This window comes from Telmatherina bonti (assembly GCF_933228915.1).
Source record: "Telmatherina bonti genome assembly, chromosome: 3".
In the NCBI taxonomy this organism is placed as follows: Eukaryota; Metazoa; Chordata; class Actinopteri; order Atheriniformes; family Telmatherinidae; genus Telmatherina; species Telmatherina bonti.
In genome coordinates this window covers 14,410,349-14,432,822 of record NC_136621.1, presented here as the reverse complement: position 1 = coordinate 14,432,822, position 22,474 = coordinate 14,410,349, and the positions used below count along the sequence as shown (strand labels likewise).

General features: G+C 38.8%; 2 protein-coding genes across 3 annotated transcripts in view; both read left to right on the top strand.

Moving 5' to 3' along the window:
* The window catches only part of slc24a3 (solute carrier family 24 member 3), a gene marked incomplete at both ends in the record, with an annotated part of 66,523 nt that extends 56,572 nt beyond the window's left edge, over nucleotides 1-9,951 (top strand). Inside the window, 11 exons of the mRNA XM_079264906.1 lie at nucleotides 829-903; nucleotides 2,508-2,533; nucleotides 2,630-2,683; nucleotides 2,775-2,908; nucleotides 3,623-3,783; nucleotides 4,196-4,466; nucleotides 4,554-4,720; nucleotides 6,688-6,802; nucleotides 6,973-7,085; nucleotides 7,244-7,309; nucleotides 9,799-9,951. Of these exons, the coding sequence (XP_079121032.1) occupies nucleotides 829-903; nucleotides 2,508-2,533; nucleotides 2,630-2,683; nucleotides 2,775-2,908; nucleotides 3,623-3,783; nucleotides 4,196-4,466; nucleotides 4,554-4,720; nucleotides 6,688-6,802; nucleotides 6,973-7,085; nucleotides 7,244-7,309; nucleotides 9,799-9,951 (1,335 nt within the window). The remainder of the gene's footprint in view (nucleotides 1-828; nucleotides 904-2,507; nucleotides 2,534-2,629; nucleotides 2,684-2,774; nucleotides 2,909-3,622; nucleotides 3,784-4,195; nucleotides 4,467-4,553; nucleotides 4,721-6,687; nucleotides 6,803-6,972; nucleotides 7,086-7,243; nucleotides 7,310-9,798) is intronic.
* A 6,013-nt stretch (nucleotides 9,952-15,964) lies between these two features.
* Nucleotides 15,965-22,474, top strand: part of LOC306774461 (ras and Rab interactor 2-like) — a 61,220-nt gene continuing 54,710 nt past the window's right edge. For both annotated transcript variants that reach the window (XM_079264500.1, XM_079264501.1), the window contains exon 1: nucleotides 15,965-16,098. In XM_079264500.1, coding sequence (XP_079120626.1) covers nucleotides 16,049-16,098 — 50 coding nt within the window. In that variant the 5' untranslated portion in view covers nucleotides 15,965-16,048. The remainder of the gene's footprint in view (nucleotides 16,099-22,474) is intronic.

Sequence of the window (22,474 nt, the reverse complement as noted above, 5' to 3'; positions counted from 1 at the left end):
CAAAAACAACAATATATATATAGATATATATATATATCTATATATATATATAATATAATAGGTATAAAAAACAGGACACTAATTTGGTGGATGTGGATTGGAGAGAGTGGATACACTGTGGCCACAGAGAGATGGGCATGGTCAGTAACAATACTGTCACACATAACATGCCATGTTGGCATGCTATGTGTGCCAAGAAAATATCCCCCATGCATCACTACACCACCAGCAGCAGGCAAGGCATCCAACTCAACGTGCTTTACATAAGACATCAAAGCGACGTTAAAATAAAACATTAGAAATAGAAGCATTAAAACAAGTTAATAAGACTGAAAGATTAAATAGAAACAGAACAACAAATGATACAAACAGGCATCAATGCAAAGTCACTATTCTTGTCATTATCATCAGAAAGAAAAGAAAAAGTGTTATTAAATCTTGACCATGTTTACATAACTACGTGTGCAGAGTTGATACCATGTGATTGGTCCGTTAGATGTGTGTGTTAACAAGCCGTTCAACAGGTGGGCCTGGTGAAGTGACTGGCGAGTGTAATTTGTCCTTATTGTGCCACAGCTGGGTGGGCGACAGCCAATCACAACATGCATTCCAGCTGTAAACCTATCAGATCACCTGGGAGACGGGTCAACTCCAACTATAAACAGCCTTTCTATATGTGTGTGTGTGTGTGTGTGTGTGTGTGTGCGTGCGTGTGTGTGTGTGTGTGTGTGTGTGTGTGTGTGTGTGTGTGTGTGTGTGTGCGTGAAAACTGATTTATTTAGTTATTATTGTCAGTGTGTTTATCTTGTTTTCATTTTTTCCTTTCAGGCTGTGAAGCTCTCTCATTGGGCTCTACTCCGAGATTCCATTTATTACACATTTTCTATCATAGCCCTCATCGTGGTAAGAGATACTATCAGTATTAATACCTTATACTCAGCTGAAGTCCAGAGATCGCTACAAAATGCATTCTGCAGAGAGGAAGTGAAGGGATTTAACGCAAACTGGGATGTGTGTGTGAACACTGCGTTCCGTAATAGTCTGCATGTAGGATTTGCATGTTGTTTCTCCTGTGTGTTTCAATCCCTGATGATCATTTTAGACAGGTTTGATGGTTTCCTTTGATTATACCGCTAGAAAGAAAGTTAAGAGGAAATTCTGGTCTCATCAGTGAGATCCAGGCTGAAACTATCCATGACTTCCGACTATAACAGGTGACAGAGTTGATATCAGCGAATGTCTCCATCTTAACATGGAACTGGATCTAGAAACATGTTTTGTTTGGTTTTAGAAACATGACATGTGAACATTTCCAGTTCATTTAATGTTTTCATGTCAGTGTATGATGTAATATCATATTTTTATAATTAAAGAATCTTCATTCACATCGATTATTCAGGAGAATGGAACAAAAACAGCACATGCGGAATAATTTGGCCACAGTGAACATCTTTTCAGGGGGTTCATGTCATTTTTTTAAGTCAATTTTATTTTTTCTTCACAATATTATCAATAGTCTTTCATTATTTATTTTAGACTTAAATGATAGTTTAAAACGTAGTAAATTAGCTCCACTATAAATAACAGAAATACAATTTATATTATATTATTATTTATTTTTAAACTTCTGATGATATTTTGTTTTTTTAAAATAGTGATGTATATTTATGTTATTATATTGGTATTTAGTAGTTAATAGTAGTTTACTGTTACCTGATGCTTTCCATGTGAGGCAGAGATTAGCTTACATTTTAAACCTGCAATTTTTTATTTATAGAAATTATATTATTTATGTTTTTGTCAGCAATTTCTGTGAAAAAAACCCCAATATCTTATGTGTTTACATTCATTTGCTGTAGTTTTTTTTCAGTTCCTTTCTTTGCTTTCACAATATGAAGACAAACCAAAAGACCAAACTTTGTCTCATTTAAAAAGTTAAAAAAAAAAAAAAAAAAAAAAAAGTTACTTTTTTTCTTAATAATTTTTTTCAACTTCTGATTAAAAAAAAAAATTAAAAAAATGTAAAAAAAAGTCGTAAAGTTTATAAAAGCAGGGATGAGAAACGCACGGACGTTCAGTTCCCTCCCCCGTTGCAACAATTAAAAAAAAAAAAAAAAGTTTAGAAAAATTTAGAAACTTGTGCAGAAATGCAAACAATAACAAATAAAATCTTTTGCATGAATCTGTTCATGTGACTGCATGGTATTATTAAACACAAATATGACTGACTATTGAATATTGCGGGGCAATTATTTAGTTTTATTCAATAAAAAAGATAATAAAATACTGAAGCTCAGTTTTATTCTACATTTAGAGAATTTGAACAGTTCTTACCTTTTAAGTGAAAAACCATTTGGCCTCGACCTTTTGACCTTTCTCTGGTTGGTGGTTTGAGCTCTTGCTACTTTACGCCCCCTACTGGCAGAGAAGCTGAAATGTTGAATCAATTGAAGTCTTGCTCCGTATCCCTGATGTCCCATTCTGTCCCCTTTGTCTCGTCTCTTTAGTTCATCTATGATGAGAAGGTCTGCTGGTGCGTATTGATATTTGATGTAGAACCCTAAATACATCCTAAATCTATTTCTGAAACCCCAGAGTGACTGCAGATATGACTTGTGTTTGTACCCAGGTGGGAATCTCTTGTCCTGATCCTCATGTATGCAGTCTACATCCTCATCATGAAGTGAGTTTGGTCATCAGAAACAGCTAAAGGCCCGCGGTGAACTTATTAATTCTGTATTATTCATAAAGATCTGATTGTCTTTCGTCATCAGGTTCAACGGCAGGGCTCATCGTTACTTCGACCGTCGAAAGAAGAACTCTGTGAACCTGGCCAATGGGCTGACAGGCAGCACTGATCTGGAAGATAATGTTTCATGTGACGCCACTGCAGTCCTGCTTAAGAAAGGTACCAGAGCCGATTCTGCTTCGTGCATGTTGTAGTTTCTCATCTCTGCATGCTGAAACCTGCATGAATCTAAAGGCAGCGTTTCCCAGCAGTCCCAGGCGATGCTGATTTAAAAAAGCTTCATGAATCTTGCCCTGGATAATAAAGATATCACTCTTGTCAGTGTTTTCCATACCCACAGTCTATGACACTGACTTGCAAATGTTTGTTTTTTTTTAACCTAACTTCAAAGCAGAATTACATAAAAAAAATCTGAAGTTTTTTCTTCCATGCTGGTTTCAGATTCAAATTTCATGGCAAAACCTCCATTTCTTCTATTTTTGACACAATCCATGGTGGATTTATTAGTTTTCTTCAGATCAATGGGCCTCATTCAGCAGCTCTTCATTGATCCAATGAACTGACAGATGCATGATAAATGGATGGACTGGTTTATTGGTCTAAAGGATGGATGAATGGATAAACTGGATGGATGGATTGATAAATAAAAATACTAAATGGATATAAATGGATAGCTGGGTGGATGACTGGGTATGTGGATGGATGGGTGGTTGGGTGATTGGCAAATGGATAAATGGATGGATAGATAGGTAAACTGATCAAATGGATGGATGGATGATGGAAGGGTAAATATGGATGGGTAAACACCAGCGCTGACTTTCGCTTAAAGAGTCTTTGCAGCTGTCAGATGTTTGCTGAATTCTGTGTCTGCAGCTAACTTCCACTGCAAACCGTCTGTGCTGATGGTGGATGAGCTGCTGTCTGCATACCCCCACCAGCTGTCTTTCTCTGAAGCTGGCATGAGGATCATGATCACCAGTCATTTCTCCCCGAGAACCCGCCTCACCATGGCCTCCCGCATGCTCATCAACGAGGTATATTAACGCTTAACTGAACACACACAGCATGTAGTTAACCCGATGTCAAATAATTACATTTAGAAGTATGAATGCAACGCACATGGACAGGAAGAATGTTGTTATCTGTTGTTTATCTGGAAAATCACCGTCAAAACCTTAGCAAACCTTCCAGATTTAGCATAAATACAAACCAAATAAGGGTCTGTGTTCAGAAGTAGGATGGAGGATGTTTATCTTCTCTCTGTGATGCCTTTCTGCTGCAGAATCTCAACCAAATAACACATTTAGGAAGAGGGAATAGGAAAGAAAGTCTAAAGTCTTTTTAAAACAAAAAAAAAGAAGCTGCATTTTTTTGCCAGGCCTGTAAAACGTCTCTCTGCGGTGGTGTGGCCGTTGCATGTTAATGCTTCCTGTGATGATTTTCTAGAGACAGAGACTGATAAATACAACAGAGACCCGGGTAAACCGCATCACCAACGGTGACTCGGACTCCGCGGGCCGAGCTCCGGGGAGGCGTGGCTTAGAGAACGGGATGGGCGGAGTTGAACAGGGCCTGAACGGGAGGTGCAAGCTCCATCGGCTGGAGTCGGGAAACGAGACGGAAACCGAGAATGAGGACAACGAGAACAATGAGAATGACGAGGAAGGAGAGGGAGAAGATGATACAGGGGGGCCCCTGGTCCCTTTTAAAGTTCCAGGTGTGACACAGATTACCGACCTGATATCCAGTCATCCCGGTCGCAAGCGCTGCAATTAATCCTGTTTTACTCTTCGCCTCCATCCAGCTGGAGCCTGTAACAAGCTGAAGTGGGTCTTCATGTGGCCGTTGTCCCTCCTTCTGTTCTTCACTGTGCCCAACTGCTCCAAGAGGCGCTGGGAGAGATGGTTCATGGTTTCCTTCTTCACCGCCACCATCTGGATTGCTGGACTCTCGTACATCATGGTCTGGATGGTGAGTCTACATGTCATTTGCTCACATCCTGATGTTTAACGTGCTGAATCTAATCGGTCTTTGTTTGTTTTTTTCTGAAATGATGGCAGTGGTGTAGTCCAAGGTATACGTGGGTATACGGAGTATACCAGCCATTAGCTGCGTTAACTTTAGCCTAAACATAGACATAATAAAAATATATGTATATATGTCTATGAGCCTGTCTCTCACCAGTCTGTGTTCCTGTACTGGTTTAGTCATTTCATAACTCTTCATAACCGAAGAGCATAAATTATGTGACAAGGAGCAGATATATGATGGATTTTTGGGGTAGAGGTAGACTAAATAGAGTAATTTTACATGTCACTTTTTCTGAAAGTGTTTTTCTGGGCTACGTTTTTCTGTTTTTTTTTAAATGGACGAAAAATTGAGAGTATACCCACTACACCACTAGGGTCCACTACACCACTGATAATAGGACTTTAAAAGCATCATTGACAGAAATAAAGACGATTTCAAGACTTTCTGGGGATTAAAGGTTGTGGTTCCAAGTAAAGTGTTGATTAAGAGCAAGTGGAGAAGACGCTGAATGAATGGATAAGACATTTATAATTCTGTAAATAATGACAGTCAGTGACTGTGATGCTACTGAACGTGGTTTTAAATAAAACCCTCAGCTCCATCAAGTTTTTGCTGCAGCAACACTTGATGCTCTGAATCTGTCCTGCTTTGCTGCCTTCTTTTTAGTTTGCATTCACATAAATGTCTGCAAACTGTGCATAAAAGACATTTGGTATGTGAATCTCGTATCCTGCTGTTGTTTCCTGTGTCCCAGTAGCAACAAACCTGATTCAAATGAATGGATCATTAACAGAACTGGACAACAAGCCGCGAAGATCAATTTAATTTGAATCAGATGTGTTGCAGCAGGGAAACATCCAATACCTGCAGGACACCAAACCTGGAGGGCTCAATTTGGAAACCCCTGCAGAAAAGACTGATAGAAATTGATCTTTTTAAAGCTCCTAAGTTTGTTAGTTATTTTGTTCTTGACTTCTATTCACTTCTTGTAAAACGTTTTTCAGAAGGAAGATCGTTTCACACAAAATAATCTCTTCTGTCATTTTCCTTTTAATTACAAGATCCTTTTTTTTTGTATAATTTTTTTACAAAGTTTTTCTCTTTTTTTAATGACCAAGGACATTCATATAGAGGAAGAATAATCCAGAAATAAGAATTACAAGAATAATTCAGAAACAACGGCTTCCTTCCCAACTTGGTAGGAAGTGCAAATTCAGAAATAAAACTGATCACATGAGCCATTCTTCTTTCTATTTGTTTTCCTTTCTCCCCAACGTCTCTTACATCCTACTATTAATGTCCCAACACTACAACAGCCTACTTTTTAATCACAGCTTATGGAAATGCGCCTTGTGTGCCTTAGTTTAAAAAAATTGCTTGGAAAATTGTTCAAAATACCAGTAAGCCCTAAGTTTTTTGTCCCAGTTTTTCTTCTCCTACCTGTTTTTGGTCGGAAGAAGGTGTTTATTGTTTTACAACAGCACACAGAAGATAAATAGGAGAAGAGCAGTCAGCTGACCAATCAGAGCAGCCTGGGTTATTTGGTAGACGGAGCTGAAAGAGACCACCTTTAACGGATCATTTCAGACGGAAGTTAAATATGCAAGTGGGCGCTTTGATACTTATATGTTTGTTATTGGGTAATTTATTGCAAAATAAACAGTATAACTTTAACTCTTTTCATTAAGGAATCAAAAAAGTTCTTTAATAGACAAACCAAGTCCCCCTTTACCAGACAGGATCATCTGAGGATGACGTTTCTTTGACTTTCTGCTGACATGTTTTGCACCGATGTTCCATTAAAGTTGGGTTAAACAGGAATTTATTTCCAGATGAGAACATGTGCTCTAGTTTAACAAGTTGCAACAGGAAAAGTCAAAGTTGAGGTGAAATCTGTGTGTTTTCAGGTGACCGTGATCGGCTTCACTCTCGGCATCCCTGATGTCATCATGGGCATCACCTTCCTCGCGGCGGGCACCAGTGTTCCAGACTGCATGGCCAGTGTGATAGTTGCACGTCAAGGTACAAACCCAGACAGACGCACATGTGCAGGAAGCCGAAATCAATACACGTGTCGAGTGAGGCAGAAACGTTGTAGAGTTGTGGCGCTGCCCTGCAGAATGTTGCTTGTCATAAAGGACTCGTCTCGTGGCTGCACACAGGCGCTGACAGTGTTGTTCTCCTTGCCTCAGGTATGGGAGACATGGCCATCTCCAACTCTATAGGCAGTAATGTGTTTGACATCCTGGTGGGCCTGGGCCTGCCGTGGGCTCTGCAAACGCTCTGCATCGACTACGGCTCCAACGTGAGTGCTTCACCAGAGGAGAGTTTCCTGAGCTCAGCCCAGAATAGAACAGATATGTCTGTCAGAGTGTGTTTATTGGGAAACTGCAGCACAGCACCTCATCATATTTTAAAAGCATAAAACTCATTAAACTTATCTTTCTGCATCTGTCTCCTCAGATTCATCTCAACAGCAGGGGACTCATATTTTCTGTTGGACTCTTACTAGCCTCAGTGTTCTTCACAGTAAGTACTCGGTTTTTACTGCTTGCTGTAAGTGGGCCTCCTTGCAGAAGTTTCTTCATTGATTACAGTTAATCAGGCTGCAGACACAGGCCTGCAGCTTTCAGTAAAGACGTGTTTCCCAGTGCAGGCATTGACCTCCAACAAGGGTTCAAAGATTTAACTGGCTGATGTTCAATATCTCTCTGCTTCAGAAACTTAGATTGTTGTTATTTTTCAATGTTTCGTTTTTTAAACATGTCTTTAAAGGGAGAGTCTTCAATTGATCATCGAAGACTGCAGATGAAAAACATGAAAGTCAACACATTCGTTATGAAAATACATTTTGTTCCAATTTAAACAGCTTTTCTCAGCAGTCTTGCTAAATGTTAAGAGCAAATGTATTTTCAGTATCCTCTATGAACAAACTTCTGTGCATTTAGATAGTAAAAATGCCAAATTTTACACCATTTTCCAATAAACAGATTAACCAGCGAGAGGTGAGGGTGTCAGGATTGGATATAAAATAACCTACACTAAAGGTTTAGTCTGTCCAATCAAGCTTGGGTTGTAGTTTGTCACTTTGTGCAAAATTTCATCAGAGAATTATCAATAAGTTTTTTTGCTTGTTTTATTTTTAAAGATTCTTAATAATAGATTGAAAAGAACTGTGAAATATTGAGAAAATTTCAGGAGAATTCTGTGTGGATTGTAAAGTAAATAAATGTCTAAATATACAGCACCTTTCAAGATAAAATCTGAAGTGCTTTACAATAATACACAAAATAATAATACAAAAAAAGCAAGTTTTAAAAGACCAGTGACAGACACCCCTGTTAAATGGTCATGACCTTCAAGCTGAGTGTCTGATTCTAGTTGGAGAAGTGAAAAAGACCACCCAGTATGCTCTCAGAAGACTTTTTCACAGATGACCACTGGGACCAGTGGTTGACGTTGATGATGTGTCTCTGACAAGCAGAAAATCAGATGACAACAAAACAATTGGATTCAGAAAGAACAGATTCTTCTGAAAAGTGTCCTCAGTTCCTCATTTCCACTAAAAAGAAGATGGCAAACAATTTTATTTTACATATCAGTTCAACAAAAAATAAATATTTTAAATCTTCAAAAGAAACTTTAATTTATTGATGAAATATTTATTTTGTAAATGTAATATTCAGTAGTTCTGACAATCTTTAAAAAATAGATGATAAAGTTTCTTTATTTGTACGATTACTGGTATTTGCTTCAATTCCAGCAGTAAAAGAACGAAAGTTACAGTTATAGTTGGCAAAGCAGTTTAATCATGAGCATATTTCATGTGCACATTAAACAAAAGAATAATTGTGTTGTGATTTATGGCCTCAAGTGCACCTGGCTGTAGCAGTGAGCTAATCCAGCCCAAACTGTGTATTTGGAAAAGCTGAATCCGTTTTACTCTGCCAGAATGAAAAAGCGAGGCTACCAGTATTCTATTGGCTATTTTTATTAATGACAAATCCCCTGTAAACACCAAAACAATGTCCCACTCAGTCACGCCGTGTTCAGATGTTCTCAGCCTCAAACCTGTTTGTTCCGACTGAAGAACTTTTTCTCAGTTATTCTATGTACAATCAAAGTAAAATAATGTGATACAAAGCAATAAATTACACTATGATAGAATACAAGTATCAAGGATCAGTATGATGAAATGTGATCAATACAAAACAATAAGACAGGATATGATATATGATGCAGCATGATAGTGTACAACGTATGATGTGAATATAATACAACACGGTATCATAGCATACAACGGGATGCAGTGCAGTGTGATGGACATGATACAATGCAAGCCTGTTTAATACTGTATGACACAATATAAGGCATTAAAGGATAGGACAGTGGGTCCCAACCTGGGGTCCCAGAAGCCCCGAGAACGCGACTAAAAGGTGTTTGGTCATACTCCTCTTGACCGTCTTGAAAGTCAACGCCACATATGTTTTTATTAATGGATGTTTGTTCACATCTAATAGATAATTTATTCAACTAAAAACTGCTACAAAACATTTTAAAACATTCCTGCACTGAGTGCACAGTGCATTGTGGGTAATGGAATGTGAAATGGGTATAGCACCAGGACTAGAGTAAGTTATTCTTTATAGACAGACAGACTTTGGAAGCGCACGTTAATTTTATTTTAGTTATGAAAATGGATGTAATGAAAAATGAAAAACTTTCCGTATTATATAACTAATCCTAATATTTTTGAATGAGTCTTTAGCATTGCGAGATTTGGGCATTTTCAGCGTATGGGACTGAGCTGCTTTTAGCTTCGAGCTTCTAGTTTAGAAATGAATAATTTTATCATGAATAAATGAATCGTAAAAAAAAAAAAAAAAAAAAAAAGAAAAAGAAGAATTTTTTTTGTGTTGGTTGGATATGACCTTGACTCCCATTGACTCCCATTGTTTACTTCTTGTTCTGCAGTTTCCAGTGTGTTTTTCTTTTGACTCCACCTTTTCTGCCTGCAGGTTGTTGGCGTCCATTTAAACAAGTGGACTCTGGACCGGCGACTGGGCCTGGTCTGCCTCATCATGTACGCCATCTTCCTGTGCTTCTCCATACTCATCGAGTTCAATGTTTTCATTTTCGTCAACCTCCCAATGTGCCGAGACATCCACTGACCTTCCTCCTCCTCTCCTCCTCCTTCGTCCTCTATCTCTCAGAGGAAACCTCACCTGGCTTCCAGTTTCTTGGCGCCTTGGAATCAAATCCCACTTTTTTTTTCTTTCTTTCTTGGTTTTTTTTGGGGGGGGCTTTTTTTTAAGAGAGCTAGAGCTCGTTCTGATTTATCTTTGGTGCAATACAGATGAAAGAGAGGACATCGAAGGTTTGGGGGGGGAGTTATGGAACGGGACTGGAGGCATACAGAGAAAGTCCCAGCAGCAGAGATTGCTGCCAGTCGAGGCGCAAGCCGAACGTCTGGCTGGATAAACTTAACTGGATCAACACCAACAGTTAGGCGACTGTTGGTCAACAAGCTGCTACTGTAACTACGTGGAGACGAGAGAGGATTCGCCGATTTTTAGCTGCATTGTTTGTTACTCTTTGTACAAGTTTGGATATTAGCACATGATTAAGGTATTTTTAAGCAAAAACTTGCTTTTTATTCTGTATATATTTGAGAAGTCTATAGGTACTAACATTAGCTTATACATGGGAGTTTCTTATGCACAACCAGATCCGTCCATGCGAAGCCGAACGGGTCGACGACGGCGACAACGTTTAGCGACTGGGTCTGGAGATGCTTCAGCATGTCTCCCGTGCTCAGTACCTGCCAACACTGCATGCTGTACTGTCCACAGCTCTAGCTTTGCACTGACAGAGAGAATCTAGATATTTAACACTATTGATATATAGAGTCTATTCTTGGCTGTTTTTCTTTCACATCTGAGTAGATGTGGGTTCTGCTGTTCCTTTCTAGAACTCACAATGGAAAGGGATCAACCTGGAACTGACATCCAGCACTGTCACTTTAAGGATTAGAGATTTAAATCTTTTATTATACTATTACAACATGTCTACAGGTACTCGAAAACACATAACTACTGAAGTTAAGCTTCCTGTAGACGTTAGGCTTCCTGTTCGATGTCAAGAGATTTAGTCTTTAGTCTCGGAGTTGAGTATAATGTTGTTACGTCTTAAAGCCAAAAGTATTTTTAGATTAAGACAAATGTGGATTTGAGTGTGCACAGGTTGTGTGTGTGTGTGTGTGTGTGTGTGTGTGTGTGTGTGTGTGTGTGTGTGTGTGAGTGAGTGTGACAATCTGGAGAAAAACCAAGGATATCACTGTTACTGGGAAGACATAATCATGATTTATTTATGAATTAACTTATTCAAAGATCATGTCTGACCACCAGTTTCAGCCCTTTGGATTGTTGTACAGTGAGTTCGGTGAATTGTTCACGGAGCTCTGCGATGTACTGTACCAGATATTTAACCTAAGTACTGGGAACTGACTTGATGTTTATATGTAAGAGTAGAACTTTACAATTTATAAGTTTTGTATGGTTAAGTTCAGACATGGCAAATTTTAAAAAGAGAAACGAGAAAATCTCGTCACGCAACCTGACATGTCGTCAGGTCCCCTCATCTGTTAAATTAGTGACTTGTATGGAAGCGCATTTCCCGCCACTCATAAATGTAAAAATAATTACATATAAGTATCTCATATTTATGAGATTAAAAAGTCATAATTCTGAGATTTAAAATTAATTTAAAGTTTTGAAGTAATTTTAATTCAATGAAGTTGATTATAACCTTTTTACATCTCATGAAAATGACTTTGAATCTTATCGTTATGAGATACTTTGTCAATATTTTAAGTGTTGGGAGTGGGCTGCCACGATGCTGAAACATGGCGTCTGCAGAGAAAAGACAAAAATAAAGAGAGAAATGCGTACTGATGGCATGCCACTCTTTGAAAAAAAAACAAAAAAAACAAACACATTGCTTTTTCAGACACAGTGCTTGAAATCTTGTGCCATCCCTCGTATTTGAAAATTGAATGCTTGTGGCCATCATCCTGCGTGTATTTGAGCCAACAGAAGAAAACACCGTCGTCAACAGTATTGCCACTCTGTTTCAGCATGTGTTTAAATAAATGTGGAAGCTACGTATTTTTATTTAATCTTTTTATTTTATTTTATTTTATTTTGATATAAGGGAATCTTCATTCCAGTAGAAATTCTGGTCAACTGGAAGCTTGAGGGTAAAGAGGTGTTGCTGCTCCTCTTGCAGCCACTAGAGGGCGTCACGGATCTGCCTTTTTATAGAGGCAGTAAAAGCTGAGGTTTTTTTTTTTTTTTTTTTCAGGTAGGCCACATAGGGACAAATACTGGTTGGTTTGCATGCCTCTGTCATTATTCAGATTATTTTGTGTGTAATTTTAGTGCATTTCCTAGATAAAGAGGGCACGGACTGCCTTGAATATGCTGTACATATCAGAGGGAATATGCTACTATTAATTCAGACAGTGGAATATCTTTTGATGAAAAGTTATATTTGAGGTGTATCCAGAAATATTTAGAAAGTAGGCCAACCGTAGTTAGTTCTCTGCTAATTATTGTCATTTGAAGCTCATGTCTTTTGAATTGTTTGTAAATCCTCATTTTTGTTGACGGGGACCTCTGGGCAGAATTCCGAGCTGGAAACAAGATGAAGATGTTGCCCAGTGGTCTTCTTGCAATAAACTGATTTACATACTCAAACTGTTTCCTCATCTCTTTATGAGCCAGACTGGGTTCAGTTTTAGGAGCTGGAGCTTTGTGAATGAGAGGTTTAACGTGTTAGGAACTGTGTAGAAATTCTTGTGGCTCAGAACAAAAGGTTAAGCTGCTTTAAATAAAGAAAAACCTTCTCCGGGGTTATTAATATTTCCTTTAGACGTTCTTTTTTTAAAACCCTTTTTAAATACCATTACTGACAGAATGAGTCCTTAACCCTTTTCAGCCCTTAGCAGCTATCTTTGGAAAGAAAGCAGCAGGGGAAAAAAATCAGGTAGCAGCAGTAAACAGCATCTCTTTTGACACCTTTTTTTTAAATGAAGGCCTCTGCCTTCATTAGACGTGAAATCTGATGAACTCTGGAGGTAAATATCAGTACTGAAACATTGTCTGCATCTGCAGCTCTGTTTAGATCAATCACACTGTTCCAGCCTTTTAATCACAGCAGCATCGAATGACATTAGTCAACATCTGGATTTCATCCAGAGGATCTAAATGATGTGTTGAATATTTGTCTGTGACTTGTTCTGCATTATATGCCAGCAGCTAGTTCGACAAAGACGAGTATGTTTTGCAGATGTCCACTAGAGGTGAAGTCAGAGCAACCTGGTCTTCTCTAGAGGACAGGATCAACTTCTGGAGCTTCTGTTCTTACAGGAAACTCCCACAGCGAATCACCACTCAGGTGAATTGGTACGTTTTGTGCCAGATGCTCTTCTTTTTATCCGGTTTGGGCTTGGGACCGGCCCTCAGAGAACAATCCTCCTCAGGGCTGCAGCAGCGAAGGGGAGCAGGACACAAACCGCCAACCATCAGGTCACGAGACAAGCCGCTCTACCACCTGAGCCACTGCTGCCCATTTCATTGGAATTTTAAGTAAATTCCCTAAACGTTTATGACCGGACTCATGAAGAAACTGCAGCCTTTGGCACCAAAGTGCTGCCACTATAATCACAAGGAGACATTCCCATGTAATTGTTTAGGGTTTAAATTGTGTTTAGTTTAGTTGGAACTGATTAGTAGAGTCTTTTAATTTTCCATTTTGATATATTACATGTTAGAATTGGTGCTTCCCAACATGTGCAAAAAATCTTATCTCATGCTCCCCCTTTGTCTCTGGTCCAGAGGATGCTAATGTGACGCATCTGACATGGAAGCTGTCCTGCAGATAACGAAGACTATAGCATGATCATCTCAGCATCCTTAAAGCAGAACTTTAGTTAAAATACTTTTTGCCATATTTGATGGAACCGTCATTCTTTAATAGCAACTCAACCTACATCTATTTTCCCTCTTTTGTAAACTTATTTTCTGTGAATACATTCAGCTGCAGCAGTAAAGCAGTAAGAACAAGAGCTACTCTACTGTAACTTTAAATAGGGGAGAACACTTTTCAGCCTTTTGTTGAGCCTTTCTAAAAGTTTTTGTTTACTAAATAAAAGAAAAAAGTAATGAAACAGAAAACTGGGAGTATGATTCCTTAACTCAATAATCACATTTTTGACAATTACCTCAGTTAAAATGAGGTTTTATTTCAGAATCATGTTATGTCTTTAATTCAAGACCAAAAGGAAACTTGTTGCAGCTCTTCTATCTCTGTGCTGAATAATGATGATGTTTATGAAGGTTTTCACTCTTCGGTAAACGCTGATGGAGGATTGTTTCTCTTGTCCTCATTTAGACCCAGTTTAACTTGTGTTTCATCATTTTATGTTATTTAGAAGATGTTTCCATTTTGGCTGATTGAGTTTGTATTGTTATGGTGAAATCTTGTGGTTATATTAATAAGTAATGTATTGTCAGGAGACAGAATTTTTTGTGTGTGTTTTTGTAAAACGTGTGTGAGACTTTCAGGTAACACAAACCCAATTCCAACAGCTGGGACGCTGCATAAGATGTGAATGAAACACAAATCTCATCAACTCATGTTTTATTCATGACATTTATCATTCATGGCAAATATGAGCTCATTTTGTGTTTAATGGCAGCGACACATCTGTGAAAAGTTGGCAACAAAAGGCTGTAAAAGTAGTGGGTACAATTCAGAAACAACTGGAGGAACGTTTGGCAACTAATGAGGTTAACTGGAAATATGCCAGTAATATGAATAAGTGTTAAAGAGAATAATGAAGTCTCTCAGATGCAAAACAGCTTGTAGATTCACCAGTTTAAGAAAAACTGGATGCAAAAATGGTGGAAAAGTTTAATAAAAATGTTCCTCAATCCCTGTCCAGGATGTACTCTGCTGATGATTGCTGGGATAGAGTCCAGTTTCCCACATCCCTGAACTGGACTAACTGGTTAAGAGAAGGGATGGATGGACAGATGTGTATACGCCAACACACCTGACTCAAATCAAACGGACCCAACAGCCTATTAAGTTCTGCACAACGACTCATTAGTTTGACTCATGCAAGCTTAAAAGGGATAAATTGACAACCTCCAGGACTGCGGCCCTCATGGAACTGAGCTGAATCCCCCTTTATCTGCAGTGTACAATAGCATCGAAAGATTCAGAGAGTTCTGAGTAATCTGTTTGTGCATGGGACGAGGCTTGAGGGTCATTACTGGATGCCTGGTTTTTTGCTGGAAAGTACAGGCTTTAGAGCCACATCTGTTCATCTGTTCATCCATACAACATCTCTTTCAGGAAAGGCCTTCCAAATTTCAGCAAGACACTGCTAAAACCACGTACTGCATCCATCACAATAGTACAGATTCACAGGAGAAGAGTCCGGCTGCTGAACTGGCCTGCCTGCAGTCCAGACCTTTCAGCAACAGAAATCATACAGAACACAATGAAAGCGAAAAACAGCAACAAAAAAGCAGGACTGTTGAGCAGCTAAAATCTTGCATCAGTTCCAACATCTGTTACGTTGCTTAATTCCTACTGGGAATAAAATACGAGTTGGTGACATTTGTAAATCACTGCATTCAGTTTTTATTTACGTTTTTATACGTTTTATGAATAAATATAAACACGACAGAACTTTTGCACGAGCTGTTGCCTTGAAATAAAAGTAAATGACAACAGTTTTCACCCAGACAGTGTGAGTTTCTGTAGGTGGCTGAAAAAATAATAAATCTAAGATAAAGTCTTAAGAGTTTGTTTGTAAGCTTGTGTTCATCATTATAAGGGAACTAACTTAACTTAGAATAAGTTACTGCAACTTTAATGTTTATTAAACTACAACTCGAGTTGCGTTTGTGGTATTTATACTTTTATTACAGTTCTTTCAATGTAATCATGATGTAATGTGAGATCTGACTCCAAACATGAAAATCACAGCAAATCTTAAAACAATCCCTTCAACCAATCAGGACAAGGCGTCATATTACAGCCTTCCTCCTCCTCCTCCTCCTCCTCCGTCCATCGCACCTCACAGACCTCTGATCCATCCAGCCCCCATGTTCGTCTTTGTACCTCTTTAAACCATGTAAACCGGGTCGGGGGGACGTTGTGCCGCCGAACCGAGCCGCGCTTGGAGTTGTCATCATGGAGCAAAACCCAGAAGAAGAAGAGAAAGTGAACGCACCAACTTGCAGGTGAGTGGAGACGCGTTTGTTTTCCTGGTTTTCTTGGAGAAAAAGACGGTTGTTTTCAGACACAGTTGACTGAAGAGATCTGTGTGTGTGTGTGTGTGTGTGTGTGTGTGTGTGTGTGTGTGTGTGTGTGCTTGTTCATGACTGTGCGCGTGAGCATTAAGTGTGTTCGTTTACAGGAGTTTCCTCCATTTTCCGTATAGCTGCTTACTTCCTTCATCGTCCTGATTTTTTTTTTTATCACCGTGGCAGGAATCTGAAAAATAAGTTCCTTCAGTCGCTCAAAGCTATTTGCCCCAAATACCTCCAGCAGGAACCAATAACATGAAGCTTATTGTCGATCTGTGCACATGCGCAGTAGCTGTACAAGCGGCCCCCGAACTCACTAAAGATCCAGCAGATTGTGTAGTTTTGCATTTGTTTCAGGAACTGGAGAGAAAGTTTTGTTTTTGTTTGTTTGGAAGCTCCAGCTGGTTCATTTTACGTCTATAGAACATAATTTAAGCAATTATTTCTGTATCATTTAGCTAAAATGTTGAAAATGATGAAACTATGACTTCTGATACACCTTCCAGAAAAGTTAAATGTCCTTCTGATAAATTTAAAAAAAAAAAAAAAAAAAAAAAAAATTATAAAGCCATGCAACATCAGGGGTTCCCAATCAACTTTTTTTTTTTTTTTTGAAAGGTCTTTCCACTATGAATAATTCTGAAGTGGATCTATTCTGATTGTTTATTTCCATCTTTTGTTTTGGTTATAACATATTTGATTCAAACAAAGCTCATAAAAGCATTCAGCTTTTAAAGAGGGTGTGAGCGAAGCAATGAATTTCCCAAACATCTATTGCCTTCCTCTTATTTGACAAGTCAGAGGGGTTTTTCCCCTGCAACGCTCTGAAGTTTTTCCTGAGGGATGCAAAAATTTCCAGCCTTGTCACCCCTCTTGTAAATCTAGGGTTTGGATCACATCTCAGATAAATGATCCTAGAAATCTGTAAAAGAGAAGCACCCTGAAAGAATTCACATTAGATCAACTGACTCCATGTGAATGAGTCGTGTCTCTACTGCAAGCTTACCAAAGAAGCCTGACCTCCATATTGCCGAGTGTAGTGCTGTTTATTCCCACTGTTCTCAGTATCTTTATGGTTTTTTCCAAGTTGGTCAGTTTGTGTGATGTTGGATAGCATGATAATTGGCCTCTTTAGGCATCATTAGGATCTGTCAATACCAAAAAAGGATATTGTTTTGAAAACATCAAAGGTATCCAGTTGAGAAATAGTTTTATGCTTTATTTTCTCATAACTCATGGACCAATTGGAATGAGGATGAGGAAGCAGTGACTGAAAAGTTAAATTTCCACGTAGGAATCCGGCTCAGGACAGGTTGCTTTGATAGGGTTTGGTTTGGTAAACCATGATCACTGCTGCTTAGGGTGTTGCACCAGCCATAGAGGTATCAGCTGTGTAATTGAATGGTGTCATAGCGGGGCAATGCCTTACTTGATTTATAATGAAGAAGAAGGCAAAACGGAAAGGCAGAGGGACAATAGTGGACATGTAGCAGTTTGTGCTCTTTCTTCTTGGCCTGCGACTTTAAAAACAAACCATCCACAGTATATTTCCATATGGTGCTTTGCTCTTTGTCCAGCGTCACACAGGAAGTGGTGATTCTTGTAGTCAATAGATTGCAGTGGGCTAAACTTGACCATTTAAGGTCAGGCACGTAAGATTGGGCCACAAAAAAACAAAACAAAAAAAGCACACTGGTGAAAACAGGCAATGAAACTAAATGATGCTGGCATTGGCCAAAATTCTTCCAGACATGAACATGTTTTCACCTGTGATTATATACCAACAGATACAGTTTCTGTCACATGTTGCACCTTTAAAGTGCAAAGGGAAATTTCTAGAGCATAATTCTTGTGGGAGGAGGCCATATTGCTGTGTTACTGCAGCTACAGCAGACTTCCTTCTTCAGCTCGCACGATATGCAGCAACTTGATCTTCCTGGTACTGAAGGCTGGTCTGGAAAACATTGTAACATGCTGGAGCCTGAAGGCTTTTTTTAAAGTTCCCACCAAAATGTCTCCAGGACTCACGGATAAACCCTTTTTCAGTACAACAACATTTTCCCTTAAAGTCTCGATTTAAAATATGATTCACTTCGTAGAAATTTGTCACTGTCAGCTCTAAAATTCCCAGAACTCCTGAAAGTATCCTGCAGCAGCTTGTTCCTGCTTTCTCTCAGCTGACAGGGGTTTTCGTTCGGAAACATGCCTCTACCTGAATGTGTGCCATCTTTAGCAGCTCCGTGGTGTCCTCGCTTCCCTGTCTGTTCTGAGTGAGCAGTTACCTGACATTTATTAGAATAATAAAGGCACCAGTTTTCTCATTTAAGCCTCTTTGGAATCTGCTGAGCAGCTTAGCTTCACGGCATAACCAAGGATTTTTAGCACAAAGAGCTACATTTACATCCCACCGTTGGGGAAATAAGTATATATATATATATATATATATATATATATATATATATATATATATATATATATATATATATATATATATATATATATATATATATATATATATATATATATGTTTTTTGTTTTTTTTTCCCTCTTTCATTTTTCCTAAGAGGTGTTTTCTCTTCTTTCTCTTTCTGTCTTTCTTCTGTCGTCTCCGGTCCAGCAGTACAAACTCTGCAATTCAAACAATAACGCAAGATAAATATAGAAATAAAATAAAAAATCTGAAAGTCAAGGGGATTATTATATCTATAAAGCTTCCCTTGGCAAAGTAAATTTGCTCAGCAGAACACAGCATCCAGACGATCATTCTGCTTGCCTAAATGCTGGACAAGACACAAAAAAGAAAGAAGAAAGGAAAAAAAAAAAGGAATTTAATTCATAAGAAAAAATAACTTGCAGCTTGTCTGGTCTGGGTTATGAAGCTGACTAGTCTTTGAGTTGTTGCTGGGATTGTTTTTTTGCTGCAGCAGTCTCAGAAAGAAAGCTCTCGTTGGAAGAGCTTCTTTTTTTTGCAGCTTTGGGGCAGAACTGAGGCATCCGCAGGTTTTTTAAAGGTGATGTCATTTTGTCTGGACGGGGAAGCAGCCACTCGAGTTACCGGTGTTAGAATAAAATATCCCAGTGGGGGATGTTAACACTAAATGCTTTCACAGGAGCTGCACAGATGGCAGACGTAGTCCTGCAACCGGGTATATCGCACGGCTCTGTCCGTTCAGCTACAGATACAGAATGCTGCTTTTACTGTACGCATCAGCTTGGGTTTTTGGAAAAAGTAACAGCTTTAATCTCTTCCAAGTGGCTACATTTTAGCTGCTGCTTGGTGACAGATTAGAAAATATGTGGAACAATCTGAATCAAAGGTTACTCTTCATGGTGTTCATGCTGTCATTTGAGCTTTTGTCATTGTGGATAAAAGTCTGATATGTGAACTGAAACAAAGGTTTTTCTATATTTGAGATATTACCTCTCTTTTTTTCATGCCTCCGCTTCCTCTTTGTAACAGATTAGGACACTTTCGCTCTTGTTGTTAAGCTAACTCTCAACCAGTTGATATTCACCTCAGGAATGAGCAAATCTTAATCTCTGACAAATACTCAGCCATGCTTACAGTTTTACCATTTTGTGGAAAAAGCTTCACCTTCTACCTTCTTTAGCCGACTCAATAAGAAGCAGCCTGGTCTTCATGTTTAACAAAACCTCACTTTGTCTGGTAATCAAGCTGCTCCTGACTAGCATGTAAATGGACTTGATGGTACTGTAATAACATCAATATTAGTATTTGAGTGTTTGTCCTCATGCAGTAAGTCCTGTTGCGTTTCATCCAGGCAATCTGGCTGTCTTTGTCTTTATGTACGTTACTCAGCTGCACATGTACAAGAACAAGCAAACAGGCACTGGTGTTTTGTCACTTTGGCACGCCTTGTCAGACTGGTGGTGCATTCCAGTTGTCTTAGAGTTCCAAGAAGCAAGAGAAGGTAACGTCATCACCACGAAGTCGCCGTTCCAGTTGCACCAAATAGGAAAAAATAGCCTGTTTTTATGAGCGTCTATAGATGTCGTATACAAGAAGAAAATCACAGATCCATTGTGTACACGTGCACCATTCGAAAACCATCCAGTTTGCGTGATTATTTTTTACTAAACCCAACATTTTGACCCAATTGTTTTTATAAACAAGCAGCTGCAACGACATAATGATGGAACAAAATTGTTTTAAAAATACAAATCTGGCATTATTTTATTTTAAAGCTTATTTTTCTATATGGGCGCTTTGTCACAGCTATTGACGTAATCAATAAAAAACTACTTTACATTCTTAATTTGGGAAGTTTTTGACACTTTTCCTTAAATTTAGAGGATGGCAGCATGATCACACAGTCACTCATTTTTTTTTGGGGGGGGGGGGGGGGGGGGGTAGCAAACGTCAGTGTTTGTTTTCTTTGGGGTCGTGGGTAAATAATAGTTCGGGAATCACTACATTAGGCATTACGAGGTTAAGGAAATGACACACTGCATGCACCTAATGGAGACAGGAAGTGAGTAAATAAAAACTCAGAAAAAATGCAAAGCACTAGACACATGTGGATAAAGTTAATAAGATAAACAAAACACAGTTGTATGACATATAGAAGTAGGAAGCAAAACTAACTGACGGTAATAAGCGGTTACTTAGATGCAAAACATATGAAGCATAATGCAAAGCTTCAATTCAAAAGACCATGACACAACACAGCATTTACCTGATCTACAAGCTTTTTTCACACTCACACTGTAGCAGAAGTCTGCAATGATCCGAAAGGGGTAACAGAGAGAATCTAGATGTCAGATTGTCGCTAAAGTGACCAATCCACCAGAGAAGTAACCATGTATATGTATGTGTTTCCAGCCTGTCAGGTAATCTGCACAAATTTAACGGCAAGCTCATCACAAACCTCAACAAACACAGTCTTCACTGCTGGATCGGAGTGCTCATCCATTTCTGATTCATCTGCTTTCAGAGAGTTTATATTGTGATTAAACTGGAATGTATTTAGAAATATACAACATGGAAGCGTGACATAAACAGCACATCTGTCCTGAGGTGTTTCCAGATGGGAGAATATTCTGCCCACTACTCTTTAAAGACCAGTTTCCCAAGTTTCCACCTATTATTTCCTGATCCAAATAGAGATCTTAGCCAGGAATAACACATGTCTGAAGTTTTTGCTTTCTGTGATTTTTTTCCTTTTTCTTGCACAAGAAGCACGAAGACGGATCAGATGTTTTGGAGCCTTAGTTGATAAAGCACTGACTCAGCATCAGTCAGCGGTCTGATGTCTGTCAGCAGTGATCTCTACAAGCTGGGGATTATTTTTATTGAAACAAAAAAGTTTTTGGAGATGAAAAGATTAGTTTGTCTGTTTGTTCACAGGTTTTCAACACAGCCTGGGTTTTATTTTAAAAAACATCAAAGCTACATGTCATAGATCACAACTTTCTTGCTTTTTGGGGAGTTATGCCAATAACCAGTATACTTGTTTCACAGTGTGTTGTAAATATTGTGCAACCTGTATATTATTGTGTACAACAAAAGAAAAATCCGTAGACTGCACCTTGAGCTTTGTTTGGTTTTAGAGATTCGCACCTAGCAGAAAACACTCTGCTGTGATTGGTTGTTGGAATTGGTGCCATCATTGATTTTTCTTATCAATGCCTGCAAGAAGGCTGACTCTAATTGGATGTTTGGTGTAGTGAATGAGTGCAAGAGATGGGTGGGGAAAGAAATGATAGAAACAAACCCACAAAGTCACCAGCAGCAGCCTGACTTAGACCCAGGCTGTGTCCAAATGTCCACCCTATTCCCTACATAGTGCCCAATATAGTGCTCATGCCATTTTCTAGGGGTGTCCAAATGTCCAGAGAGGAAAAAGTAGTGCATTCAAAATCACTGGGTCCACTTCTTAGGTCTGAATCAGAATTCAATTGGCGCATTCACAGCTCTGCAAACAAATCGGACTATCCGAGCGAACGGACTCGGATTTGAATTAAAAAGGCAGATGTGGATGTGCCCTGAAGTACTCAGACCAACAATCATGCCTTGTTAAAATCACCTAAATTCTCTTTCTTCCTCATTCTGATGCTCCGATTTCCCTTAAGCAAGTCGCCTTGACCGCATCTACATGATTAAATGCATTGAGATGTGATTGGCTGATAGATATTTGTGTTGACATGCAGTTTAACAGCTGGTCTGATAAAGTAGCGGGTGAATGTACAGTACATGTTCTGCCAGGTTTCCTTGTTGGTAATGTACATACACAACTGTGCTTTTCTGCCTTTGATAGTTCAGATGCACAGATTTGATGTGGTAGTTGGG